The sequence below is a fragment of the Nerophis lumbriciformis genome, linkage group LG17 (assembly GCF_033978685.3).
Source record: "Nerophis lumbriciformis linkage group LG17, RoL_Nlum_v2.1, whole genome shotgun sequence".
NCBI lineage: Eukaryota > Metazoa > Chordata > Actinopteri > Syngnathiformes > Syngnathidae > Nerophis > Nerophis lumbriciformis.
This window is the reverse complement of record NC_084564.2, coordinates 44,285,825-44,311,357: the sequence shown is the minus strand read 5'-3', so window position 1 is coordinate 44,311,357 and position 25,533 is coordinate 44,285,825. Positions and strand designations below refer to the sequence as shown.

General features: G+C 39.9%; 2 protein-coding genes across 3 annotated transcripts in view; both read left to right on the top strand.

The window, feature by feature from the left end:
* serpinf2b (serpin peptidase inhibitor, clade F (alpha-2 antiplasmin, pigment epithelium derived factor), member 2b) overlaps nt 1-1,651 on the top strand; it is a 33,679-nt gene extending 32,028 nt beyond the window's left edge. Inside the window, exons 9-10 of the mRNA XM_061973219.1 lie at nt 965-1,169; nt 1,229-1,651. Of these exons, the coding sequence (XP_061829203.1) occupies nt 965-1,169; nt 1,229-1,569 (546 nt within the window). The 3' untranslated portion in view covers nt 1,570-1,651. The remainder of the gene's footprint in view (nt 1-964; nt 1,170-1,228) is intronic.
* A 2,265-nt stretch (nt 1,652-3,916) lies between these two features.
* rpa1 (replication protein A1) overlaps nt 3,917-25,533 on the top strand; it is a 100,837-nt gene continuing 79,220 nt past the window's right edge. Inside the window, exons 1-6 of one of the 2 annotated variants that reach the window (XM_061973224.1) lie at nt 3,917-4,010; nt 4,219-4,266; nt 9,441-9,519; nt 17,019-17,127; nt 17,225-17,313; nt 17,393-17,485. In XM_061973224.1, the coding sequence (XP_061829208.1) occupies nt 3,981-4,010; nt 4,219-4,266; nt 9,441-9,519; nt 17,019-17,127; nt 17,225-17,313; nt 17,393-17,485 (448 nt within the window). In that variant the 5' untranslated portion in view covers nt 3,917-3,980. Of the gene's footprint in view, nt 4,011-4,218; nt 4,267-9,440; nt 9,520-10,286; nt 10,316-17,018; nt 17,128-17,224; nt 17,314-17,392; nt 17,486-25,533 lie in introns of those variants that run through there. The other variant, XM_061973225.1, reaches the window with a different exon arrangement.

Genomic DNA, 25,533 nt, shown 5'->3' with positions numbered 1-25,533 from the left:
TGTCACGTCACACGTCACATCAGGCCCGGCCCTAACCAATCTGGCGCCCTAGGCAAGATTTTAGGTGGTGCCCCCCCACATCGGCAGTGAAGTGTATATACTCACAAGAAACCAAATAGCTTTGTCTTTGACCTTTTTTTTTTTTACTTACAACTATACCTAATATATAAAGGGGTGGAAAAGTGACTATTACCTGCAGGGCAAACATTAGCTAACCAGAAGGCAATAACAATGTAAACAAAAAACACCTGCTTAAAAGATCTAATACAAATGTCCCTGAGGAATGTAAGGTGGGAGTACTGTAATTACCTAACGTTACATTATTATTTTCCATAACAATTTAGCCCCCTCCACAATATTAACCCGACGTTAAAACAGAACTAGCTACTTATTGATTAGCAATTGCCGACTCATGTAACATTAGCTTAATGCTAAAAAGCCAGGTTACTATCACATTCTGTAACAGACAAATAATTTCATGTAGGCTAACGTTACCTATGCTACCTCTTGTCTTTTTCTCGTTTCTCCTCCTCTTCTTTTCTCTTTTTTCTTCCCTGGGCACCTGACAGTTTTGGCCGTTTTGACATCTTGTGTTGATTTTTTGATGTGGTGACGTCCAAAAAGAGTCATGATACGGGAAGGGAGGGGGCGCACCGTGCGGGGGGGCGTAATGTTGTAACAAATAATATTTCTATTATATAGGCTTTACTTTGCATTTTAATTAACGTGGGATTATTTTTTGTATTTAGAAATAATAGTACCAACTTTTTTTTTTTTTCTCCAACATTTGTGGCACTGGCGTGGCGCCCCCTGATGGACGGCGCCCTTAGCATTTGCCTATACGGCCTATGCCACGGGCCGGCCCTGTCGGTATCGGATCGGAAGTGCAAAAACCTGGATCGGGACATCCCTAGTATGTACTTCACATCTGTCATGTTCACAAGTTCTTCTCCTTCCCGTGCAGGTAGCGAGCTTCCCATTCGTGAAGGGTCTGAGCTTCTTAGTGGTCATGCCCATGTCCGGCCACGTCAACGTGTCCTCGCTGGCCGCCAAGCTGAACATTTCCAGCCTTTACGAGCGTCTGTCCAAAGAAAGAGTGGTGCAAGTCAAATTCCCCAAGTTCAAGCTGGAGTACGCTCAAGGGCTGCAGGAGGTTCTCACCAAGCTGGGTAAGCACGGAGCATATTGGATGAGCAGCGATGTTCTCTTACCGGCTTCTCTACGCTAGGCCTGGGCCAGATCTTCGCCAGTCCCAATTTGGCCGACATGGCGGACGGCCCCCTGCTGGTGTCCAGCGTTCTCCACAAGTGCAACATGGAGCTCAGCGAGGAGGGAGCGGAGGCGGCCGCCGCCACCACCATCGTCATTTCCCGGGCGTCCCAACCGGTTTTCAACCTGAACCACCCCTTCCTCTTTGCCCTGGTGGACCATAAGACTAAGGTACCGGTCTTTATGGGCGTCATCAACAACCCCAATCCCGGAGCTCCCATCTTGCAGAGAGAGGAACCGGGCAGAAAAGAGAAAGGGGGCTTGCCAAGTGATAAGAGTGAAATGGGTCCCCCCAAGTAGGGACTCTGGTCACAGCAGAACAATTGATTGCACAGAAGAAGTGTACACGGCCATTGGGGTTGATTAAAATGTGTCAAAGAAATGCTTCATTTATTTCATCTTCCACTTCAGGCTATGTCAACTTCATTCTAACGCCTATAATATCTGCCCGAAGGGGTTGAAAACGTAAATGAAAGAGTATATACATGAATTTAATATCTTTTCTGAACAATTTGACATTAGACACTGTCAGATTCAAACACTGATGACATCTCTTAAACAAGACAAGAAGCAAGGAATTAAACAGAGACAGAATTCAATTTGGCTCAATGAGGAGAAACGCGTAGACACGATACCTGTCGTCCCACACTCTGGCGAAAGATTGTACGCCTCCTCTTTTATTTGGACTATACATATAAATATATCTATAAATAAATATACTTATATATGTATATATATATATATATATATATATATATATGTGTATGTATGTATCTATGTGTATATGTCAGTGGTTCTGTCCGGGGGCCGACGGCTCATTTGCAATTGTTTTGTTGTGGTTTGAGATAATTTGTCGTATATTGTTCATATCAGTATTCAACAAGAACAACATTAAATTGAGCTACAGCTGCATGAACAATATACGACAAATTATCTCAAACCACAACAAAACAATTGCAAATGAGCCGTCGGCCCCCGGACAGAGCGACTCCGAAACCAACAAAGGCTGCAACTGTCGAAAGAAACCTGATTGCCCTCTCAACGGGGGGTGCTTACAAACATCAGTTGTCTACCAATCTAAGGTAACACGCAAGGACATTAACACATCCGACACATATGTAGGATTAACCGAGGGAGAGTTCAAAACCAGATGGAACAATCACCAGGCTTCTTTCAGGAACCAAAACCTGCGGAATACCACAGAACTCGGCAAACACATTTGGGACCTCAAAGACAATAATGTTGAATATTCAATAACATGGCAAATTCTTGCATCCAGCACACCTTACAATAGTGGTAATAAAAGATGCAACCTATGCTTGAAAGAGAAACTGTTTATTATTTACCGTCCAGACCTGTCATCCCTCAACAAGCGCAGCGAAATTGTAACAGCATGCCGCCACAGACGGAAACACCTCCTAGGTAACACATGAGCCAATCACCACGCCCCTACGCCAGCCTGCACCCACCCACTCTGTGCCCTATATAAACCATGGTATGTGAATGCTCCCATTAAAATCTCCTGATGATTTAGGGAACCCCCCTCATGAAACAGGCCTGTAGAGATGAAATAGTCTCGTGATTTTTTTCCCCACACACATATATATATATATATATATATATATATATATATATATATATATATATATATATATATATATATATATATATATATATAAACACATATATATATATATATATGTGTATGTATGTGTTTATATATATATATATATATATATATATATATATATATATATATATATATATATATATATATATATATGTGTATGTATGTGTTTATATATATATATATATATATATATATATATATATATAAAAGCACATATGTCTTTATCTTTATATATATATATATATATATGTATATATATATATATATATATATATATATATATATATATATATATATATATATATATATAATGGAATGGATTAAGTAAGGAAGTGAAACAATGTACTAACATGATCCACTTTAAGAAACTGTTCAAACTACAAGTGTTTATGAACTACAAAGAAGAAGAATTGTAAGTGTCTTGAACGTGAGGGGAACAAATATATTGATCTCATCAATGACTTACCTGGTTATGCATGAACAAGAGTGTTTTATCAGCACTACACTGACTGGGGTGTGTACATTAGATGTGATTTGTACATGAGAATACAGGGAGTGAACACGTGTGCAAGTCAAAGACATGAAAAGGAGTAGGAGTAAATACGTGTTGCTTCTTCCTACTCCTTTTTGGACATGTGGTAAAGAAAATTTAAAAATATGACGCATCATTTTGAAATTATATATGTTCACATAAACCCAATCTCGATCTGAATCTGAAAGTTTAAATAAATATAACATGAATTCTCGTACGTGGCTTTGAACACTCAAATATCCGATTATCAAAAGTCTTCGAATGCCTCCTGGTGACGTAGGGCGCGTTGGCCAACTCTTTGAGTGCGCTGGTCTGCGGTCAGTTTTGCTGTACTTGCATCGCGAGCTTTGCACTAATGTTGACGCACTTCCGGCGGAAGAATCACCGATTCTGAGTCAGTGACCGGAAGCGGAAATAGTAGGAAGCTTGGCGGGTTCGTCGAAGCTTTTTGGCGCCACTCGAACAAGTCACACAGAGTGTTTGGAAGGAGCAGGAACGTCCAGAGACCATCTTTTCTTAGTTTGTCCTTAAAACTTCTTCTTTGCGGACATGATGCAGCTGACTGAAGGAGCGATTGAGGTACGTCTGCCTCTCTTTGCAGTTAAATGTGCGGGCTTTGTTCACAAACATTACATTTTCATGCTAAACTAGCTTATAAAACACAAAGTCATTGACGTGAAAATATTCCTAAACGCAGCTGTGTTCGTCGACACTTTATGAAACAAACATTTTATACGAACGGCAAATAAAAGTATATTGGACTTATTTGACTAATAAATGATTCCAGGCTCTATCCAATGGAAATGGTGGAAACGACTCAGTGCTTCAGTTGGTGGTGAGTAGAAACTGCAACATTTACATGTTTTTTACAGCTACTGCTTGAAATACTTCGGTGCTAATTTGACTAATACTAAAATATTATTTTGATAACTAGTGTGAATGCTTCAATGCCGAAGTTGAAGGGAAATGCTGACAGAATGTAAGAATAGTTTGAATATTGGAATGGTTTGAATGTGAATGAATTTGAATTTCCAGGAAAACCCGGAATTGGGTTTGGAACTTGGAAAAGTGTTAGTTTGAATGTCCAGGATGAGTGGAGTGTGTTGATGTTGGAATGGTTTGAATAGGTTGAAAAATGTGGGAATTGTGCAACTTGTAAAAATGTCCTATTCATTTCAATGGGAACTTCCTGGAATTTTGGGAAATGGTAAAACAAATTTGAATGGTCTGAATGAGTTGAAATGGTTGGTGTTGGAATTTTTCAAATCAGTCGACAAATGTTGAAGTAGTAACATGTTGAATTGAGAAATGGTATTATGGAATTCCTGGAATTTTGGGAAAACCGGGAATGTTTCCAGTTCAAAAACAACTTAGTTTTTTTTCCTTGATTAAGAGGAATGTTTTGACAGTGGAACTGCGTTGGAAAAATGTGGGATGAGTAGTCGCCAGAAAAAAGGGTGGAAATAAAGCGGGAATTCTGGAAAATCCTGGAATTTTTTTGAACTTGGAAAAATGATAGTTTGAATGGTGAAATGTGTTGATGTTGGAATGGTTTGAATAGGTTGAAAAATGTGGGAATTGTGCAACTTGGAAAAAATGTCCCCTTCATTTCCATAGGAACTTCCTGGAAATTTGGGAATTTCGGGAAAATCTGGATTTTTTTCTTGAAATTGTAAAAAACCTCAATGTCGTGAATGAGTTGAAATGGTTGGTGTTGGAATTTTTCAAATCAGTCGACAAATGTTGAAGTAGTAACATGTTGAATTGAGAAATGGTATTGTGGAATTCCTGGAATTTTGGGGAAACCGGGAATGTTTGCAGTTCAAAAACAACTTAGTTTTTTTTCTTGATTAAGAGGAATGTTTTGACAGTGGAACTGTGGAAATGCGTTGGGAAAATGTGGGAGGAGTAGTCGCCAGAAAAAAGGGTGGAAATAAAGCGGGAATTCTGGAAAATCCTGGAATTTTTTTGAACTTGGAAAAATGATAGTTTGAATGGTGAAATGTGTTGATGTTGGAATGGTTTGAATAGGTTGAAAAATGTGGGAATTGTGCAACTTGTAAAAATGTCCTATTTATTTCAATGGGAACTTCCTGGAATTTCGGGAAAAGCTGTATTTTTTGGGGAAATGGTAAAGAAAAATTTGAATGGTCTGAATGAGTTGAAATGGTTGGTGTTGGAATTTTTCAAATCAGTCGACAAATGTTGAAGTAGTAACATGTTGAATTGAGAAATGGTATTACGGAATCTCTGGAATTTTGGGAAAATCGGGAATTTTTCCAGTTCAAAAAACAACTTTGTTTTTTTTCCTGACTAAGAGAAATGTTTTGACAGTGGAACGGCGTTGGAAAAATGTGGGAGGAGTACTCGCCAGAAAAAAAAGGGTGGAAATAGGGCAGGAATTCTGGAAAACCCTGGAATTTTTTTGAACTTGGAAAAATGAGTTTGAATTTCCAGAATGGTGAAATGTGTTGATGTTGGAATGGTTTGAATAGCTTGAAAAATGTGGGAATTGTGCAACTTGGAAAAAATGTCCCCTTCATTTCCATAGGAACTTCCTGGAATTTTGGAAAAAGCGGGATTTTTTTTGAAAATGATTAGGAGCATGAATGTCCTGAATGAGCCGAATTGGTTGGTGTTGGAATTGTTTAAATCGGTCAAGAAATTTTGAATTAGTAACAGTTTTTAATTGAGAAATTCCTGGAATTTCGGGAAAACCGGGGATTGTTCTAGTTCCTTAACCAACTTGGTTTTTGTCCTGAATATGAGTGTTTTGACAGTGGAACGGTGGAAAGGTGTTGGAAAAATGTGGGAGGAGTAGTCGCCAGAAAAAAGGGTGGAAATAAAGCGGGAATTCTGGAAAATCCTGGAATTTTTTTGAACTTGGAAAAATGATAGTTTGAATGGTGAAATGTGTTGATGTTGGAATGGTTTGAATAGGTTGAAAAATGTGGGAATTGTGCAACTTGTAAAAATGTCCTATTCATTTCAATGGGAACTTCCTGGAATTTCGGGAAAAGCTGTATTTTTTTTGGAAATGGTAAAAAAAAAACTGTGAATGGTCTGAATGAGTTGAAATGGTTGGTGTTGGAATTTTTCAAATCAGTCGACAAATGTTGAAGTAGTAACATGTTGAATTGAGAACTGGTATTGTGGAATTCCTGGAATTTTGGGGAAACCGGGAATGTTTGCAGTTCAAAAACAACTTAGTTTTTTTTCTTGATTAAGAGGAATGTTTTGACAGTGGAACTGTGGAAATGTGTTGGAAAAATGTGGGAGGAGTAGTCGCCAGAAAAAAGGGTGGAAATAAAACGGGGATTCTGGAAAATCCTGGAATTTTTTTGAACTTGGAAAATGATAGTTTGAATGGTGAAATGTGTTGATGTTGGAATGGTTTGAATAGCTTGAAAAATGTAGGAATTGTGCAACTTGGAAAAAATGTCCCCTTCATTTCCATAGGAACTTCCTGGAAATTTGGGAATTTCGGGAAAATCTGGATTTTTTTCTTTAAATGGTAAAAAACTTCAATGTCCTGAAAAAGTTGAAATGGTTGGTGTTGGAATTTTTCAAAAGGGTGGAGAAATGTTGACATAGTAACATGTTGAATTGAGAAATGGTATCAGGGAAATTTTCCAGTTCAAAACACAACTTCATTGTTTGTCTTAATTAAGAGGACGGTGGAACGGTTGAAGTGGGTTGAAAAATGTAGATGTAGTCGTCGCCAGAAAAAAGGGTGGAAATAGGGCTTTGGAAAAGCAGGACTTCTGGAAAATCCTGGAATTTTTTGGAACTCAGAAAAATGATAGTTTGAATGTCCAGGATGCGTGGAATGTGTTTATGTTGGAATGGTTTGAATAGGTTGAAAAATGTGGGAAATGTGCAACTTGGAAAAATTGTCCCATTCATTTCAATGGGAACTTCCTGGAAATTTGGGAATTTCGGGAAAATCTGGAATTGTTTTTGTTCTTGGAAAAGTGATAGTTTGAATGTCCAGAATGGTGAAATGTGTTGATGTTGAAATGGTTTGAATAGCTTGATAAATGTGGGAATTGTGCAACTTGGGAAAATGTCCCATTCATTTCAATAGGAACTTCCTGGAATTTTGGAAAAAGCAGGATTTTTTTTGAAAATGATTAGGAGCATGAATGTCCTGAATGAGCCGAATTGGTTGGTGTTAGAATTGTTTAAATTGGTCGAGAAATGTTGAATTACTAACAGATTTTAATTGACAAATTCCTGGAATTTCAGGAAAACTGGGAGTTATTCTGGTTCCTTAACCAAATTGGTTTTTGTCCTGAGTATGAGTGTTTTGGCGGTGGAACGGTTGAAATGGGTTGAAAAATGTGAAAGGAGTAGTCGAACTTAAGGGTGGAAATAGGTTACCAAAAAACAGGAATTCCTGGAAATGTGTTGAATGTGGAAAAATGGCAGTTTGAATGTCCAGGATGAGTAGAATGTGTTGATGTTTGAATAGGTTGAAAAATGTGGGAATTGTGCAACTTGGAAAAAATGTCCCATTCATTTCAATGGGAACATCCTGGAAATTTGGGCATTTCGGCAAAATTTGACGTAGTTGGAAAAGTGATAGTTTAAATGTCCAGGATGAGTGGAATGAGTTGATGTTGGAATGGTTTGAATAGGTTGAAAAAGCTGGGAATTGTGCAACTTGTAAAAATGTCCCATTCTTTTCAATGGGAACTTCCTGGAAATTTGGAAAAACCGGGAATTGTTCTAGTTTCTTAACCAACTGGGGTTTTGTCCTGAATATGAGGAGTGTTCTGACGGTGGAATGGTTGAAATGGGTTGAAAAATGTGAAAGGATTACCGTAGTCGAACTTAAGGGTGGAAATAGGTTACCAAAAAACGGGAATTTCCTGGAAATGTGTTGAATGTGGAAAAGTGTTAATTTGAATGTCCAGGGTGAGTGGAATGTGTTGATGTTTGAATAGGTTGAAAAATGTGGGAATTGTGCAACTTGAATAAATGTCCCATTCATTCCTGGAAATTTGGGAAAATCTGGATTTTTTTTGGATTTTTTTTAATGGTAAAAAACGTCAATGTCGTGAATGAGTTGAAATGGTTGGTGTTAGAATTTTTCAAGACGGTGGAGAAATGTTGACGTAGTGAAGTGTTGAATTGAAAAATTATATTAGGGAATTTCTGGGATCCGTCCCAGCAACTTGAGGGTTCCAGGTTCGATCCCCGCTTCCACCATCCTAGTCACTGCCGTTGTGTCCTTGGGCAAGACACTTTACCCACCTGCTCCCAGTGCCACCCACACTGCTTTAAATGGAACTTACATATTGGCTTTCACTATGTAAAAGCGCTTTGAGTCACTAGAGAAAAGCGCTATATAAATATAATTCACTTCACTATATAATTCACACTTAGTTAAGAGGACGGTGGAACGGTTGAAGTGGGTTGAAAAATGTGGACTGAGTAGTCGCCAGAAAAAAAAGGCTTTGGAAAAGCAGGAATCCTGGAAAATCCTGGAATTTTTTTGAACTTGGAAAAGTGATAGTTTGAATGTCCAGGATGAGTGGAATGTGTTGAATAGGTTGAAAAATGTGGAAATGGTGCAAATATGAATATTGGCCAATTCATTTTGAATGGGACAGAAAACCGGGAAATCTGGGAATTTTTGGAAATTGTCAAGGGAAAGCCAGCGATTCCCGAATAGGCTGAACAGTTTGAAGTTGGAATGCTTTGAATTGGATGAAAAATGTGGAGAAGAAGAAGAATAAATAGATGAATGTTGGTGTAGAAAAGTTTATTATTGTGTGAATATTTGGAGCATTCACACAATAACACAATTAATGATTGTCCTCATCTGTACGTTACTATTAACATGTTTTTTATTTGCTGGTTCATGCTAGAACACCATGACTTCCTGTACCTTTAAGTAAAGTCACCTAATTGAAGAGGAATTTTTAAATATGTCAATGAAAAGTGCTGAAAAATCTTAAATTGTTAAAAGATATAAAAAAACAAACTAACTTTCTGTTTCAGAACATTCGAAAGATTGAAAGTGGAAGTGGTCCTCCTCGCTTCCGAGTCATGATGAGTGACGGACGACACACTATGTCCTGTAAGTTAGTCATGATGAGTGACGGACGACACACTATGTCCTGTAAGTTAGTCATGATGAGTGACGGACGACACACTATGTCCTGTAAGTTAGTCATGATGAGTGACGGACGACACACTATGTTCTGTAAGTTAGTCATGATGAGTGACGGACGACACACTATGTCCTGTAAGTTAGTCACGATGAGTGACGGACGACACACTATGTCCTCTAAGTAAGTCACGATGAGTGACGGACGACACACTATGTCCTGTAAGTTAGTCATGATGAGTGACGGACGACACACTATGTCCTGTAAGTTAGTCATGATGAGTGACGGACGACACACTATGTCCTGTAAGTTAGTCATGATGAGTGACGGACGACACACTGTCCTGTAAGTTAGTCATGATGAGTGACGGACGACACACTATGTCCTGTAAGTTAGTCACGATGAGTGACGGACGACACACTATGTCCTGTAAGTTAGTCATGATGAGTGACGGACGACACACTATGTCCTGTAAGTTAGTCATGATGAGTGACGGACGACACACTATGTCCTGTAAGTTAGTCACGATGAGTGACGGACGACACACTATGTCCTGTAAGTTAGTCACGATGAGTGACGGACGACACACTATGTCCTGTAAGTTAGTCATGATGAGTGACGGACGACACACTATGTCCTGTAAGTTAGTCACGATGAGTGACGGACGACACACTATGTCCTGTAAGTTAGTCACGATGAGTGACGGACGACACACTATGTCCTGTAAGTTAGTCATGATGAGTGACGGACGACACACTATGTCCTGTAAGTTAGTCACGATGAGTGACGGACGACACACTATGTCTTTACGAGCAGAGGAGCATGTTGGGCAGCGCACACACACAGAGTACTTGCAAGCAGACACAGTGTGTAGACAGAAAAGGGAAAAAGTGTAAAAAGTCAAGATAAAGGTGAAGTTATAACACTGAAACACCCTCAGGAAGAGCTGCTTTAAGACATAGCCGGCCAGCTAGCGGCTAACGTCCATCCACAATGTTTTAGCTACTTCTAAATCACTAATCCTGGCCTCCATGGTGACTAATAAAGTAAGTTTCTTACAAGTAGCATTATCACTGGAGGACGAGGAATAGCTAAACATGCTTCACTACACACCGTAGCTCACCTGCGTCACAATATAAACAAATGCCATGGGTGGATCTACACCTGACATCCACTGTAATGATACCAAGTACAATTAAAGCTGCAAGCAGCGTTGGTCGGGCCCGCGTATTTGGCAGGTGCTAGTCCTAAGTGTCCCAATACTTTTGTCCAGTTTTCGTCCCAAGTGTCGCAATACTTTTGTCCAGTTTTCGTCATAAGTGTCCCAATACTTTTGTCCAGTTTTTGTGCTATGTGTCCCAATACTTTTGTCCAGTGGTAGTCATAAGTGTCCCAATACTTTTGTCAAGTTGTAGTCCCAAGTGTCCCAATACTTTTGTCCAGTTTTTGTGCTATGTGTCCCAATACTTTTGTCCAGTTTTCGTCATAAGTGTCCCAATACTTTTGTCCAGTTTTCGTCCCAAGTGTCGCAATACTTTTGTCCAGTTTTCGTCATAAGTGTCCCAATACTTTTGTCCAGTGTAGGTGTCCCAATACTTTTGTCCAGTGGTAGTCATAAGTGTCCCAATACTTTTGTCAAGTTGTAGTCCCAAGTGTCCCAATACTTTTGTCCAGTTTTTGTGCTATGTGTCCCAATACTTTTGTCCAGTGGTAGTCATAAGTGTCCCAATACTTTTGTCTACTTTTAGTCCGAATTGTCCCAATACTTTTGTCCAGTTTTCGTCCCAAGTGTCCCAATACTTTTGTCCAGTTTTTGTGCTGTTTGTCCCAATACTTTTGTCCAGTGGTAGTCATAAGTGTCCCAATACTTTTGTCAAGTTGTAGTCCCAAGTGTCCCAATACTTTTGTCCAGTTTTTGTGCTATGTGTCCCAATACTTTTGTCCAGTGGTAGTCATAAGTGTCCCAATACTTTTGTCAAGTTGTAGTCCCAAGTGTCCCAATACTTTTGTCCAGTGGTAGTCATAAGTGTCCCAATACTTTTGTCCAGTGGTAGTCATAAGTGTCCCAATACTTTTGTCAAGTTGTAGTCCCAAGTGTCCCAATACTTTTGTCAAGTTGTAGTCCCAAGTGTCCCAATACTTTTGTCCAGTTTTTGTGCTATTTGTCCCAATACTTTTGTCCAGTGGTAGTCATAAGTGTCCCAATACTTTTGTCAAGTTGTAGTCCCAAGTGTCCCAATACTTTTGTCCAGTTTTTGTGCTATGTGTCCCAATACTTTTGTCCAGTGGTAGTCATAAGTGTCCCAATACTTTTGTCCAGTTTTCGTCATAAGTGTCCCAATACTTTTGTCCAGTGTAGGTGTCCCAATACTTTTGTCCAGTGGTAGTCATAAGTGTCCCAATACTTTTGTCAAGTTGTAGTCCCAAGTGTCCCAATACTTTTGTCCAGTTTTTGTGCTATGTGTCCCAATACTTTTGTCCAGTGGTAGTCATAAGTGTCCCAATACTTTTGTCTACTTTTAGTCCAAATTGTCCCAATACTTTTGTCCAGTTTTCGTCCCAAGTGTCGCAATACTTTTGTCCAGTTTTCGTCATAAGTGTCCCAATACTTTTGTCCAGTGTAGGTGTCCCAATACTTTTGTCCAGTGGTAGTCCCAAGTGTCCCAATACTTTTGTCAAGTTGTAGTCCCAAGTGTCCCAATACTTTTGTCCAGTTTTTGTGCTATGTGTCCCAATACTTTTGTCCAGTGGTAGTCATAAGTGTCCCAATACTTTTGTCAAGTTGTAGTCCCAAGTGTCCCAATACTTTTGTCCAGTTTTTGTGCTATGTGTCCCAATACTTTTGTCCAGTGGTAGTCATAAGTGTCCCAATACTTTTGTCAAGTTGTAGTCCCAAGTGTCCCAATACTTTTGTCCAGTTTTTGTGCTATGTGTCCCAATACTTTTGTCCAGTGGTAGTCATAAGTGTCCCAATACTTTTGTCTACTTTTAGTCCGAATTGTCCCAATACTTTTGTCCAGTTTTCGTCCCAAGTGTCGCAATACTTTTGTCCAGTTTTCGTCATAAGTGTCCCAATACTTTTGTCCAGTGTAGGTGTCCCAATAATTTTGTCCAGTGGTAGTCATAAGTGTCCCAATACTTTTGTCAAGTTGTAGTCATAAGTGTCCCAATACTTTTGTCAAGTTGTAGTCCCAAGTGGCCCAATACTTTTGTCAAGTTGTAGTCCCAAGTGTCCCAATACTTTTGTCCAGTTTTTGTGCTATGTGTCCCAATACTTTTGTCCAGTGGTAGTCATAAGTGTCCCAATACTTTTGTCAAGTTGTAGTCCCAAGTGTCCCAATACTTTTGTCCAGTTTTCGTCCCAAGTGTCGCGATACTTTTGTCCAGTTTTCGTCATAAGTGTCCCAATACTTTTGTCCAGTTTTCGTCATAAGTGTCCCAATACTTTTGTCCAGTTTTCGTCATAAGTGTCCCAATACTTTTGTCCAGTGGTAGTCATAAGTGTCCCAATACTTTTGTCAAGTTGTAGTCCCAAGTGTCCCAATACTTTTGTCCAGTTTTTGTGCTATGTGTCCCAATACTTTTGTCCAGTGGTAGTCATAAGTGTCCCAATACTTTTGTCAAGTTGTAGTCCCAAGTGTCCCAATACTTGTGTCCAGTTTTTGTGCTATGTGTCCCAATACTTTTGTCCAGTGGTAGTCATAAGTGTCCCAATACTTTTGTCCAGTGGTAGTCATAAGTGTCCCAATACTTTTGTCAAGTTGTAGTCCCAAGTGTCCCAATACTTTTGTCCAGTTTTTGTGCTGTGTCCCAATACTTTTGTCCAGTGGTAGTCATAAGTGTCCCAATACTTTTGTCAAGTTGTAGTCCCAAGTGTCCCAATACTTTTGTCCAGTTTTTGTGCTATGTGTCCCAATACTTTTGTCCAGTGGTAGTCATAAGTGTCCCAATACTTTTGTCTACTTTTAGTCCGAATTGTCCCAATACTTTTGTCCAGTTTTCGTCCCAAGTGTCGCAATACTTTTGTCCAGTTTTCGTCATAAGTGTCCCAATACTTTTGTCCAGTGTAGGTGTCCCAATAATTTTGTCCAGTGGTAGTCATAAGTGTCCCAATACTTTTGTCAAGTTGTAGTCATAAGTGTCCCAATACTTTTGTCAAGTTGTAGTCCCAAGTGTCCCAATACTTTTGTCCAGTTGTAGTCCCAAGTGTCCCAATACTTTTGTCCAGTTTTTGTGCTATGTGTCCCAATACTTTTGTCCAGTGGTAGTCCCAAGTGTCCCAATACTTTTGTCCAGTTTTCGTCCCAAGTGTCCCAATACTTTTGTCCAGTTTTCGTCCCAAGTGTCGCGATACTTTTGTCCAGTTTTCGTCATAAGTGTCCCAATACTTTTGTCCAGTTTTCGTCATAAGTGTCCCAATACTTTTGTCCAGTTTTCGTCATAAGTGTCCCAATACTTTTGTCCAGTGGTAGTCATAAGTGTCCCAATACTTTTGTCAAGTTGTAGTCCCAAGTGTCCCAATACTTTTGTCCAGTTTTTGTGCTATGTGTCCCAATACTTTTGTCCAGTGGTAGTCATAAGTGTCCCAATACTTTTGTCTACTTTTAGTCCGAATTGTCCCAAGACTTTGGTGTAGTGTACCTACCTTGTCTGCATTGTGTGGGCACGTTGGTGCTTCCTGCTTTTAAGCAGCCATCTTGAAAAAACAGCAGCATCAGCGCAGCGGCTCTTTGAAGGGTCATAAAATCAAAACCGGAGCAGGTATCAAAACTCCTTCGCCAACTTTTAATCAGAAGGGTTCCATCTCTCTCCTGTGTTAGTTTGAAGCCGAAACAACAAACGCGCTCAGAGGAGATAATGTTTGAAGAAAGGTGACCGGTTTTTACAAAAATGTTGTTTTGAAGGGGGAATAGCAATTTTCCTGTTGATTTTTGCTGAAATGTAGGTCTAAGTTAGACCTACATAGAGGTTTTTGTTTCATGTCTCTCCGACCTTCCCAGTGGGAGTTACAGGCAGTGTTGTCATTTTTTTCTTCCGAGGAGCAGTTTTTTCTGCGTTTTATTCAAAAATTGCGCTAGAGCGCAATTTTGAGATTTGGGGTTAGGTTTTTTATAAGATCGCAATTTTTGACAGTCCTGATGTGTGCGTTCAGTTTTGAAGCGTGTTAAGGGGGTCAAATTACAGCTCAAAGAGGCAAAAGTTACTGTTTTTAGTACTTTTTTTGTCTTGAAGGGGGAATTGCCAACTTCCTGTGGATTTTAGCCCGACAATGTACTATTATGAAATGTAGGTCTAAGTCAGACCTACATAGAGGTTTTTGTTTCATGTCTCTCCGACCTTCCCTAGTGGGAGTTACAGGCAGTCTAGTTTTTTTTTTCCTAGGGGGCGCTAGAGCGCAATTTTGAGTTTTGTGGTTCGGTTTTTTTTTAAAAAAAGGCAATTTTTGCAGGTCCTGATGTGTGGGTCAAATATGGTGAGTTTTGAAGCATGTTAAGTGGGTCAAATTACAGTTTAATGTGGCGGCGGAAGAATAAAGAATAAAGAATAAAACCTTACAAATTCAATAGGTCCTTATGTCCCATTGCATAATACAATGGGCCATGCGGGCCCTAATAACGTATGATTACATTGATATTTTTTAGCATCACAAAATCTTTTTTCGTTTTTTTTTTAATGTATATTATGTTTATAAAGTCAGTAAATACGTCCCTGGACACATGAGGACTTTGAATATGACCAATGTATGATCCTGTAACTACTTGGTATCGGATCGATACCTAAATGTGTGGTATCATCCAAATCTAATGTCAAGTATCAAAGAAGAGAAGAATAAGTAATTATTACATTTTAACAGAAGTGTAGATAGAACATGTTAAAACAGAAAGTAAGCAGATATTAACAGTAAATGAACAAGTAGATTAGTCATCAATTTTTTACAGTTTGTCCCTCATAATGTGTACAAAATAATAGGTGTATAAATGACACAATATGTTACTGCATACGACTAGTTAGGAGTCTTTGTTTGTTTACTTACTACTAAAAGACAAGTTGACTATTTTATTTAAGGACTAAATTACAATAATAAACATATGTTTCATGTACCATAAGATTATTTGTTAAAATAAAGCCAATAATGACATTTTTTTGTAGTACCCTTTATTTAGAAAAGTATGGAAATACATATTGGTACCGGTACCAAAGTATTGGTATGGGGACAAGACATACCAAGACACTGTAGTCTAGATGGAGCGTACCACAGTTTGGTCTTCAAATATGTTTTTCCAAGCAGAATGGTCAGCTGTTGAGTTCTATATTGTACATTTAAAGGTAAACGTTGGGAGAAAGTACCGTATTTTCCGCACTATTAGCCGCACCTAAAAACCACAAATTTACTCAAAAGCTGACAGTGCGGCTTATAACCCGGTGCGCTTTATATATGGATTAATATTAAGATTCATTTTCATAAAGTTTAGGTCTCGCAACTACGGTAAACAGCCGCCATCTTTTTTCCCCGTAGAAGAGGAAGTGCTTCTTCTTCTACGCAAGCAACCGCCAAGGTAAGCACCCGCCCCCATAGAACAGGAAGCGCTTCTTCTTCTACTGTAAGCAACCACCCGCCCGCGTAGAAGAAGAAGAAGAAGAAGAAGAAGAAGAAGCGCGCGGATATTACGTTTCATTTCCTTTGTGTGTTTACATCTGTAAAGACCACAAAATGGCTCCTACTAAGCGACAGGTTTCCGGTTCATGAAAAGACGCAATCTCTCCATCCGCACACAGACTACTATTTCACAGCAACTGCCTAAAGACTTTCAAGAAAAGCTGGCTACTTTCCGTGCATATTGTAAAAACAAGATAGCTGAAAAAAAGATCCGGCCAGAGAACATTATCAACATGGACGAGGTTCCACTGACTTTTGATATTCCTGTGAACCGCACTGTGGATACAACGGGAGCACGTACGGTGAATATTCGCACCACAGGGAATGAGAAGTCATCCTTCACTGTGGTTCTAGCTTGCCATGCTAATGGCCAGAAACTTCCACCCATGGTGATATTCAAAAGGAAGACCTTGCCAAAAGAGACCTTTCCAGCCGGCGTCATCATAAAAGCTAACTCGAAGGGATGGATGGATGAAGAAAAGATGAGCAAGTGGTTAAGGTAAGTTTACGCGAAGAGGCCGGGTGGCTTTTTTCACGCAGCTCCGTCCATGTTGATATACGACTCCATGCGCGCCCACATCACGCTGGTTTTTAATATATTATTAAAGTTTGACTGACCTATCTGACTGTTTTTTTGACATTCCTTTAGCGCAGTTAGATGCGGCTTACAACACGGGGCGGCTTATAGGTGGACAAAGTTTTGAAATATGCCGTTCATTGAAGGCGCGGCTTATAACCCAGGGCGCCTTATGGTGCGGAAAATACGGTACACAAAGTGTCTTGTGCTAAAAGTTTGTCTCTCTCTTGCAGCGTTCATGCTGTGCACTCAGCTCAACAGCATGGCTGAAGAGAACCAGCTGGCCCCCAACTGCATCTGCCTGCTGAAGAGACATGTGACCAACATCCTGAAGGACGGACGGTGCGTGTCTTCTTCTTCTTCCGTTCCTTTTGGATGAGTCCACCTGGTTTCCAGCCGGCTTTTTAACAGAACATGTTCAAAACTCTCTACATTTTAGACGCGTGGTGATCATTCTGGAAGTGGAGGTCCTCAAGCCTGCCGCTGAAGTGAACGGTCGTATTGGTGACCCCGCGCCTTACAGTGATGGTAACTCTGCTTGTGTGAAATCAGTCATTCAGTTACGCATTTATCTATCTGACTCCCATATGTGAAATGATCCATGCAGCTCAGCCTAAAGCCCCCCAGCAGCCCGCCCCACCGGCGCATGCTGCCGCCCCTACCAGCCGCCCTCCACTGAAGCCTCAAACAGGAAATAATGGTGAGTCCACACTGCAAAAAGTGAAATCTAAGTAAGATGAAATATGTCAAATAAGGCTGATATTTGCTTATTTTCTGTCTGATAAGATCATTCTTCTCACTAAGCAGATTTTATGTTAGAGTGTTTTACTTGTTTGAAGTGTTTTGGTCCTAAATGATCTCAGTAAGATATTACAGCTTGTTGCTGAGATGTGATGACCTATATTGAGTAAAACATGCTTGAAACTACCGTATTTTCCGCACCATAAGCCGCCCTGGGTTATAAAGTTAAAAGTTAAAGTAGCAATGATTGTCACACACACACTAGGTGTGGCGAAATTATTCTCTGCATTTAACCCATCACCCTTGATCACCCCCTGGGAGGTGAGGGGAGCAGTGGGCAGCAGCGGTGGCCGCGCCCGGGAATCATTTTTGGTGATTTAACCCCCAATTCCAACCCTTGATACTGAGTGCCAAGCAGGGAGGTAATGGGTCCCATTTTTATAGTCTTTGGTATGACTCGGCCGGGGTTTGAACCCACAACCTACCGATCTCAGGGCGGACACTCTAACCACTAGGCCACTGAGTAGGCTAAGCCGCGCCTTCAATGAACGGCATATTTCAAAACTTTGTCCACCTATAAGCCGCCCCGTGTTATAAGCCGCATCTAACTGCGCTAAAGGAATGTCAAAAAAACAGTCAGATAGGTCAGTCAAACTTTAATAATATATTAAAAACCAGCGTGATGTGGGCGCGCATGGAGTCGTATATCAACATGGACGGAGCTGCGTGAAAAAAGCCACCCGGCCTCTTCGCGTAAACTTACCTTAACCACTCGCTCATCTTTTCTTCATCCATCCATCCCTTCGAGTTACCTTTTATGATGACGCCGGCTGGAAAGGTCTCTTTTGGCAAGGTCTTCCTTTTGAATATCACTATGGGTGGAAGTTTCTGGCCATTAGCATGGCAAGCTAGAACCACAGTGAAGGATGACTTCTCATTCCCTGTGGTGCGAATATTCACCGTACGTGCTCCCGTTGTATCCACAGTGCGGTTCACAGGAATATCAAAAGTCAGTGGAACCTCGTCCATGTTGATAATGTTCTCTGGCCGGATCTTTTTTTCAGCTATCTTGTTTTTACAATATGCACGGAAAGTAGCCAGCTTTTCTTGAAAGTCTTTAGGCAGTTGCTGTGAAATAGTAGTCCGTGTGCGGATGGAGAGATTGCGTCTTTTCATGAACCGGAAACCTGTCGCTTAGTAGGAGCCATTTTGTGCGCGCTTCTTCTTCTTCTTCTACGGGGGCGGGTGGTTGCTTACAGTAGAAGAAGAAGCGCTTCCTCTTCTATGGGGGCGGGTGCTTACCTTGGCGGTTGCTTGCGTAGAAGAAGAAGCACTTCCTCTTCTACGGGGAAAAAAGATGGCGGCTGTTTACCGTAGTTGCGAGACCTAAACTTTATGAAAATGAATTTTAATATTACTGTATTTTCCGCACTATAAGGCGCACCGGATTATTAGCCGCACCTTCAATGAATGGCATATTTCATAACTTTGTCCACCAATAAGCCGCCCCGGACTATAAGCCGCGCCTACGCTGCGCTAAAGGGAATGTCAAAAAAACAGTCAGATAGGTCAGTCAAACTTTAATAATATATTAAAAACCAGCGTTCTAACAACTCTGTTCACTCCCAAAATGTACGCAAATGTGCAATCACAAACATAGTAAAATTCAAAATAGTGCAGAGCAATAGCAACATAATGTTGCTCGAACGTTAATGTCACAACACACAAAATAAACATAGCGCTCACCTTCTGAAGTTATTCTTCATTCGTAAATCCTTCGTCTTCGGTGTCCGAAGTGAAAAGTTGGGCAAATTTACGATCCACTGGCAGATGTTGGCGTCGTCTGGCGCTGCCTCCTCGTCTTAGTGAAGGTGTGTTCGCCTTCTGTCATCCATTGTTCCCACGCAGTTAGCAGTCTAGCTTCGAATGCCCTGTTGACACCAATATCTAGCGGCTGGAGGTCTTTTGTCAATCCACCCGGAATGACGGCGAGTATTGAATTAAGCGCGTAAGCGTGTCTCTCAATGTGCTGTTATGAGCTAGCAAATATAACAACTACACTACCCAGCATGCAACGATAGTTACGAGCATGCGCGGTAGCCCTGAGAAGCGTTGTTGTATGCTGGGAGTTCGAATGTGGTTATGAGCACGCTGTGAGAAAACGTTGAGAACTCAGTTAACACGCCTCGTCTGCATTATTTATAATTAGACAGACAACACACTTAATAGGAGCCATTTTGGGGTCTTTACATAAACACACAAATGGAAATGAAACGTCACATATCCCAGCATGCACCGCGCGCTTCTTCTACGGGGAAAAAAGATGGCGGCTGTTTACCGTAGTTGCGAGACCTAAACTTTATGAAAATGAATCTTAATATTTATCCATATATAAAGCGCACCGGGTTATAAGGCGCACTGTCAGCTTTTGAGAAAATCTGTGGTTTTTAGGTGCGCCTTATAGTGCGGAAAATACGGTAATCCATATATAAAGCGCACCGGGTTATAAGCCGCACTGTCAGCTTTTGAGTAAATTTGTGGTTTTTAGGTGCGGCTAATAGTGCGGAAAATACGGTCGAATATCAAGTGTTGCAAAGCTGTGTCATCAACACTCACAAGTAGGGATGATGTTCGAAATCGGTTCTCCCGGTTGTTCGATAAGAAAAGAACCGATTCCATCCCTTTTTGAGAACCGGTTCCCGTTATCGAAGCCACTACAGCAGGGGTGCTCATTACGTCGATCGCGAGCTACCGGTCGATCTCGGAGGGTGTGTCAGTCGATCACCAGCCAGGCATTAAAAAAATAGTCCTAAAAATGAGCGATCATAAATCTTCACTATGACGTCACTTTCGTCACTTGATTGACATTCACGGCACCCGAGGGTCTTCTGAGATGACGCTGGCTGCTGCCAGCTCATTAAAATTACCGACTGGAAGGCGAGAAACACTTTATTTCAACAGATTCTGGCGCCGTACCTGTCGTCAAAACTCCAAAGACCGACTGCACAGTTGCACAATAAAAGCTCTGCTTCATCCTGCCTGCGCTACCACAATAAGAGTCTCAGAAAGCTGGCGTGCACAAGCTAGCAAGCTACGGAGTTTGCCGCCAATGTATTTCTTGTAAAGTGTATACAAAGGAGTACGGAAGATGGACAAATAAGATGCCAAAAACCAACCACTTTCATGTGGTATTGGACAGAAAGGAGGACTTTTTTTCTCCTCCATTCGAAAATGCGGACGTTATCATCACTACTGTCTGATACCAATCAATGCAAGTCATCAGAATCAGGTAATACACCAACTTATATTCTTGTCTTCATGAAAGAAAGGAATCTATATGTGTTAAACATGCTTGTATTATCTTTAAACACCTTTAACTTATTAACAATATTACCCATATGTGTTAAACATGCTTGTATTATCTTTAACCACCTTTAAGTTGTTAACAATATTAACTATATGTGTTAAACATGCTCGTATTATCTTTAACCACCTTTAAGTTGTTAACAATATTAACTATATGTGTTAAACATGCTTGCATTATCTTTAAACACCTTTAACTTGTTAACAATATTAACTATATCTATTAAACATGCTTGTATTATCATTAAACACCTTTAATGTATTAACAATATTAACTATATGTGTTAAACATGCTTGCATTATCTTTAAACACCTTTAACTTGTTAACAAAAACATATATTTCATAAATAAGTAAATATAAATGATATATATGAATGAGGTAGATCCCCACGACTTGATCAATTGAAAAGTAGCTCGCCTGCAGAAAAAGTGTGAGCACCCCTGCACTACAGTAAAGAAAAAGAGTTGGTTCTTTGAACGAATCCCTTCCCACATACAGGAAATGCCCTGTGGGACTGCAATGTTATGCCCATTTGATTGTAGACTCTTACTGACACCTTGTGGCCATATGAAAATACTACGCGTCATTAGTTTGGACACTTCCGGGTTGAGACAATTGAGAAGTAGACAAGTTGTGTTAGCTCCTACAAGCCTTGGATAAGATAAGTCTGTAAGTAAACTGTTTAACTTGTTTATGTAACTCAATATTAAGGTGGAAAGGGGTTAAGTTTGATACAAAGATCTTTATTGAAAAACAATTTGTGTGCACTGTTTCAATGGATGTTTTGAGGACTTAAAATGGCTGCCAGTCGTGTATTTCCACCATCGAAATAGTTTCAACACTCAGCAGTATTTGTTTGATGATAGTACTGTATATTTGTGTGAAGCTAATATTTACATATTGTGTATTACATTTCAGTATGTTCATTGAATCACATAGCTTATACATTTGTCATTGTGTGTATTTCAGTTTAAAAAAAATACAAATAACAGTCCAGTGCAAGACAAAAGTAAAGATAGGAAAAGACAAAGCAAGATCAACAACAATAAAGAGCCTAAATGGATTCATCTGCTTTGGATTGTTTGTTAGCTGTATAAGCTCAACACGTATAGTGAGGGCAGAACAGGCAATTTGCAATTATTGCCAGGCTTGGCTCTCATGTAAGGGGGGAAGAATTGTTGATTGATGACTGTGGTGTTCTTAGTGTCATAGTGTGTGTAGTTAGTATGTTCCAATAGCAGCAGAAGTGCACTTTATTATTTTCAGTTTTGTGCCCAAGGGACTGATTTTATTTAACACTATATTATTATGTATACACCTATAGTGATCACAGAGACAGGTTGTTTTTGTGTTACTGTATATATTTGTTTTTCTGAAAAATCCCACTTAGTATACTTTGGGTAACAATATTTTAGTTTTTGTTTTTTTTAGGGTGGTAACAGTCAATATTTATTTATTTTATTTTATTTTTTCTTATAAAATAAAAGTGAGCTTTTGTTTAACCAAATATTGTTTTTTTCCATATACAACAACCTATCTGGATTCGATAAGAGAATCGATAAGGAATCGGTTCGATAAGAGGATTCGATAATAGGCTCGAACTCGATCATTTCTTATCAAACATCATCCCTACTCACAAGTATAAAACTACTTTTTTAAAGTAATCATTTCTTATTTCAAGCATGAACAAAAACTCATGATGGCGAGCGCATATCATTATGTTAAGATAATGGCACTAGCATTTACTTTATTTAAGAATATGTTTTTAATATATTGAGCAAAAATTTCTCTTTTTTTTTTCTACCAAGAAAAGTGCACTTGTTATTATTGAGAATATACTTATTTTAAGGTATTGTTGGGTTCATTGAGGTTAGCTAATTAGGGCCCGCATGGCCCATTGTATAAGGACTCCCAAAGGGAGTCCTTATGCAATGGGACATAAGGACCTATTGAATTTGTAAGGTTTTATTCTTTATTCTTCCGCCGCCACATTAAACTGTAATTTGACCCACTTGCTTCAATACTCACCATATTTGACCCACACATCAGGACCTGCGAAAATTGCCTTTAAAAAAAAAACCCGAACCACAAAACTCAAAATTGCGCTCTAGCGCCCCCTAGAAAAAAAAACTAGACTGCCTGTAACTCCCACTAGGAAGGTCGGAGAGACATGAAACAAAAACCTCTATGTAGGTCTGACTCAGACCTAGATTTTATAATAGTACATTCTCGGGCTAAAATCAACAGGAAGTTGGCAATTCCCCCTTCAAGACAAAAAAGTACTAAAAACAGTCACTTTTGCCTCTTTGAGCTGTAATTTGACCCCCTTAACATGCTTCAAAACTCACCAAACTGAACGCACACATCAGGACTGGCAAAAATCTAATAAAAAAACCTAACCCCAAATCTCAAAATTGCGCTCTACCGCAATTTTTGAATAAAACGCAGAAAAACTGCTCCTCGGAAGAAAAAAATGACAACACTGCCTGTAACTCCCACTGGGAAGGTCGGAGAGACATGAAACAAAAACCTCTATGTAGGTCTTACTTAGAACTGCATTTCATAAATTGACAACCCCCAGCAAAAATCAACAGGAAGTTTGCTATTCCCCCTTCAAAACAACATTTTTGTAAAAACCGGTCACCTTTCTTCAAACATTATCTCCTCTGAGCGCGTTTGTTGTTTCGGCTTCAAACGCTTCTGATTAAAAGTTGGCGATAGAGTTTTGATACCTGCTCCGGTTTTGATTTTATGACCCTTCAAAGAACCGCTGCGCTGCTGTTTTTTTTAAGATGGCTGCTTAAAAGCAGGAAGCACCAGCGTGCCTACACAATGCAGACAAGGTAGGTACACTAGACAAAAGTATTGGGACACTTATGACTATCACTGGACAAAAGTATTGGGACACTTAAGCCGAAAACTGGACAAAAGTATTGGGACACTTGGGACTACCACTGGACAAAAGTATTGGGACACTTACACTGGACAAAAGTATTGGGACACCTGCCAAATACGCGGGCCCGACCAATGCTGCTTGCAGCTTTAATTTGACTTGTTTTGGAAAGTCTTGGCAAGCCAAATTTTCTTGTTCTATTGGGAGATAATTTTGCTTAGTTCAAATAAAATACCCCTCATTTTTGTATTTTTTGTTTTTGTTTTTGAACACTGACTTTTTGCAGTGCATGTGGATTTTCCAATTAGCTGCAACGTGATTGAATGTTTCTCAGTGCGTGACTTTATATCACATGTGTCAAAGTCAAGACTTGGGGGCCAAATGTGGCTCACCACGTCATTTTATATGGCCTGGAAACAATATGCGTCAATAAATTACCTTTATATGTATTTTTTAATAAATGTATTTGATTTTTCCATTTTGACAGAAAGCAAAATGAACTGCATGAACTTTTTAAAACTAATAGTATCCAATGTTGCTTGACTTATGATTTTAAAGCAAGTCATCCATCAAATTGTACATTGTTAAATAATTAACACTGGTACTGTTTTTCCATTTACACTAATATGTTGTTTAAAAAAAAAAATTTGGCGATTAAGCTGCCATAAAAAACAGTGGTACTGTTTTACAATGTACCTTAATATGTTAAAAAAAACAACACTGTATATTTAACAGTAACATTTGGGTGACCAACTTGCCATTTTTTTTACTGTAAAATCTACATTTGTTTTACAGTGTACATGAAAGTATACTGTATATATCTATAATGATCAAATGCATTGGCAAATGAATATATTATTTGCTGTTGCGGCCCTCTGATGGCAGACATAACTCCGTGAAAATTTTTCTGACACGCAAGCTTTATATCCATCCATCCATTTTCTACCGCTTGTCCCATTCGGGGTCGCGGGGGTGCTGGAGTCTATCTCAGCTGCATTCAGGCGAAAGGCGGGGTACACCCTGGACAAGTCGATGCTTTATATCAGGGGTGTCATACTCAAATACAGAGTGGGCCAAAATTTAAAACTGAACAAAGCCACGGGCCAAGGTTGAACAAATTAACCTTTAACTCACTCTACGAGCTATCCTCACGTCCGCTTTTCATCCATTCTAACATCGTTCAGACCCAGTCACAAGATATGTGCGGCTTCTGTACGCACACACGAGCGAATGCAACGCATACTTCATCAACAGCGATACAGGTTACACTGAGGGTGCCAGTATAAACAACTTTAACACTGTTAGAAATATGCGCCACACTGTGAATCCACACCAAACAAGAATGACAAACACATTTCGGGGGAACATCCGCACCGTAACAGAACAAATACCCAGAATCCTTCGCAGCACTAACTCTTCCGGGACGCTACAAAATACACCCCCGCTACCACACACACACACACACCTTGTAGCGTCCCGGAAGAGTTAGTGCTGCAAAGGGTTCTGGTTTGGTGTGGATTCACAGTGTGGCGTATATTTCTAACAGTGTTAACGTTTTTTATTCGGTGACCCTCAGTGTAACCTGTATCGCTGTTGATGAAGTATGCGTTGCATTCTAATGTGTGTGCGTGCAGAAGCCGCACATGTGACTGGGCCAGCGCTAGCTGGCTGGCTGGCTGGCGTTTGGAAGACTCCTGGGAGGATCGGCGGGCCATCTTTAGTGTTAATTTGATATCGCCTGAAGGGCCAA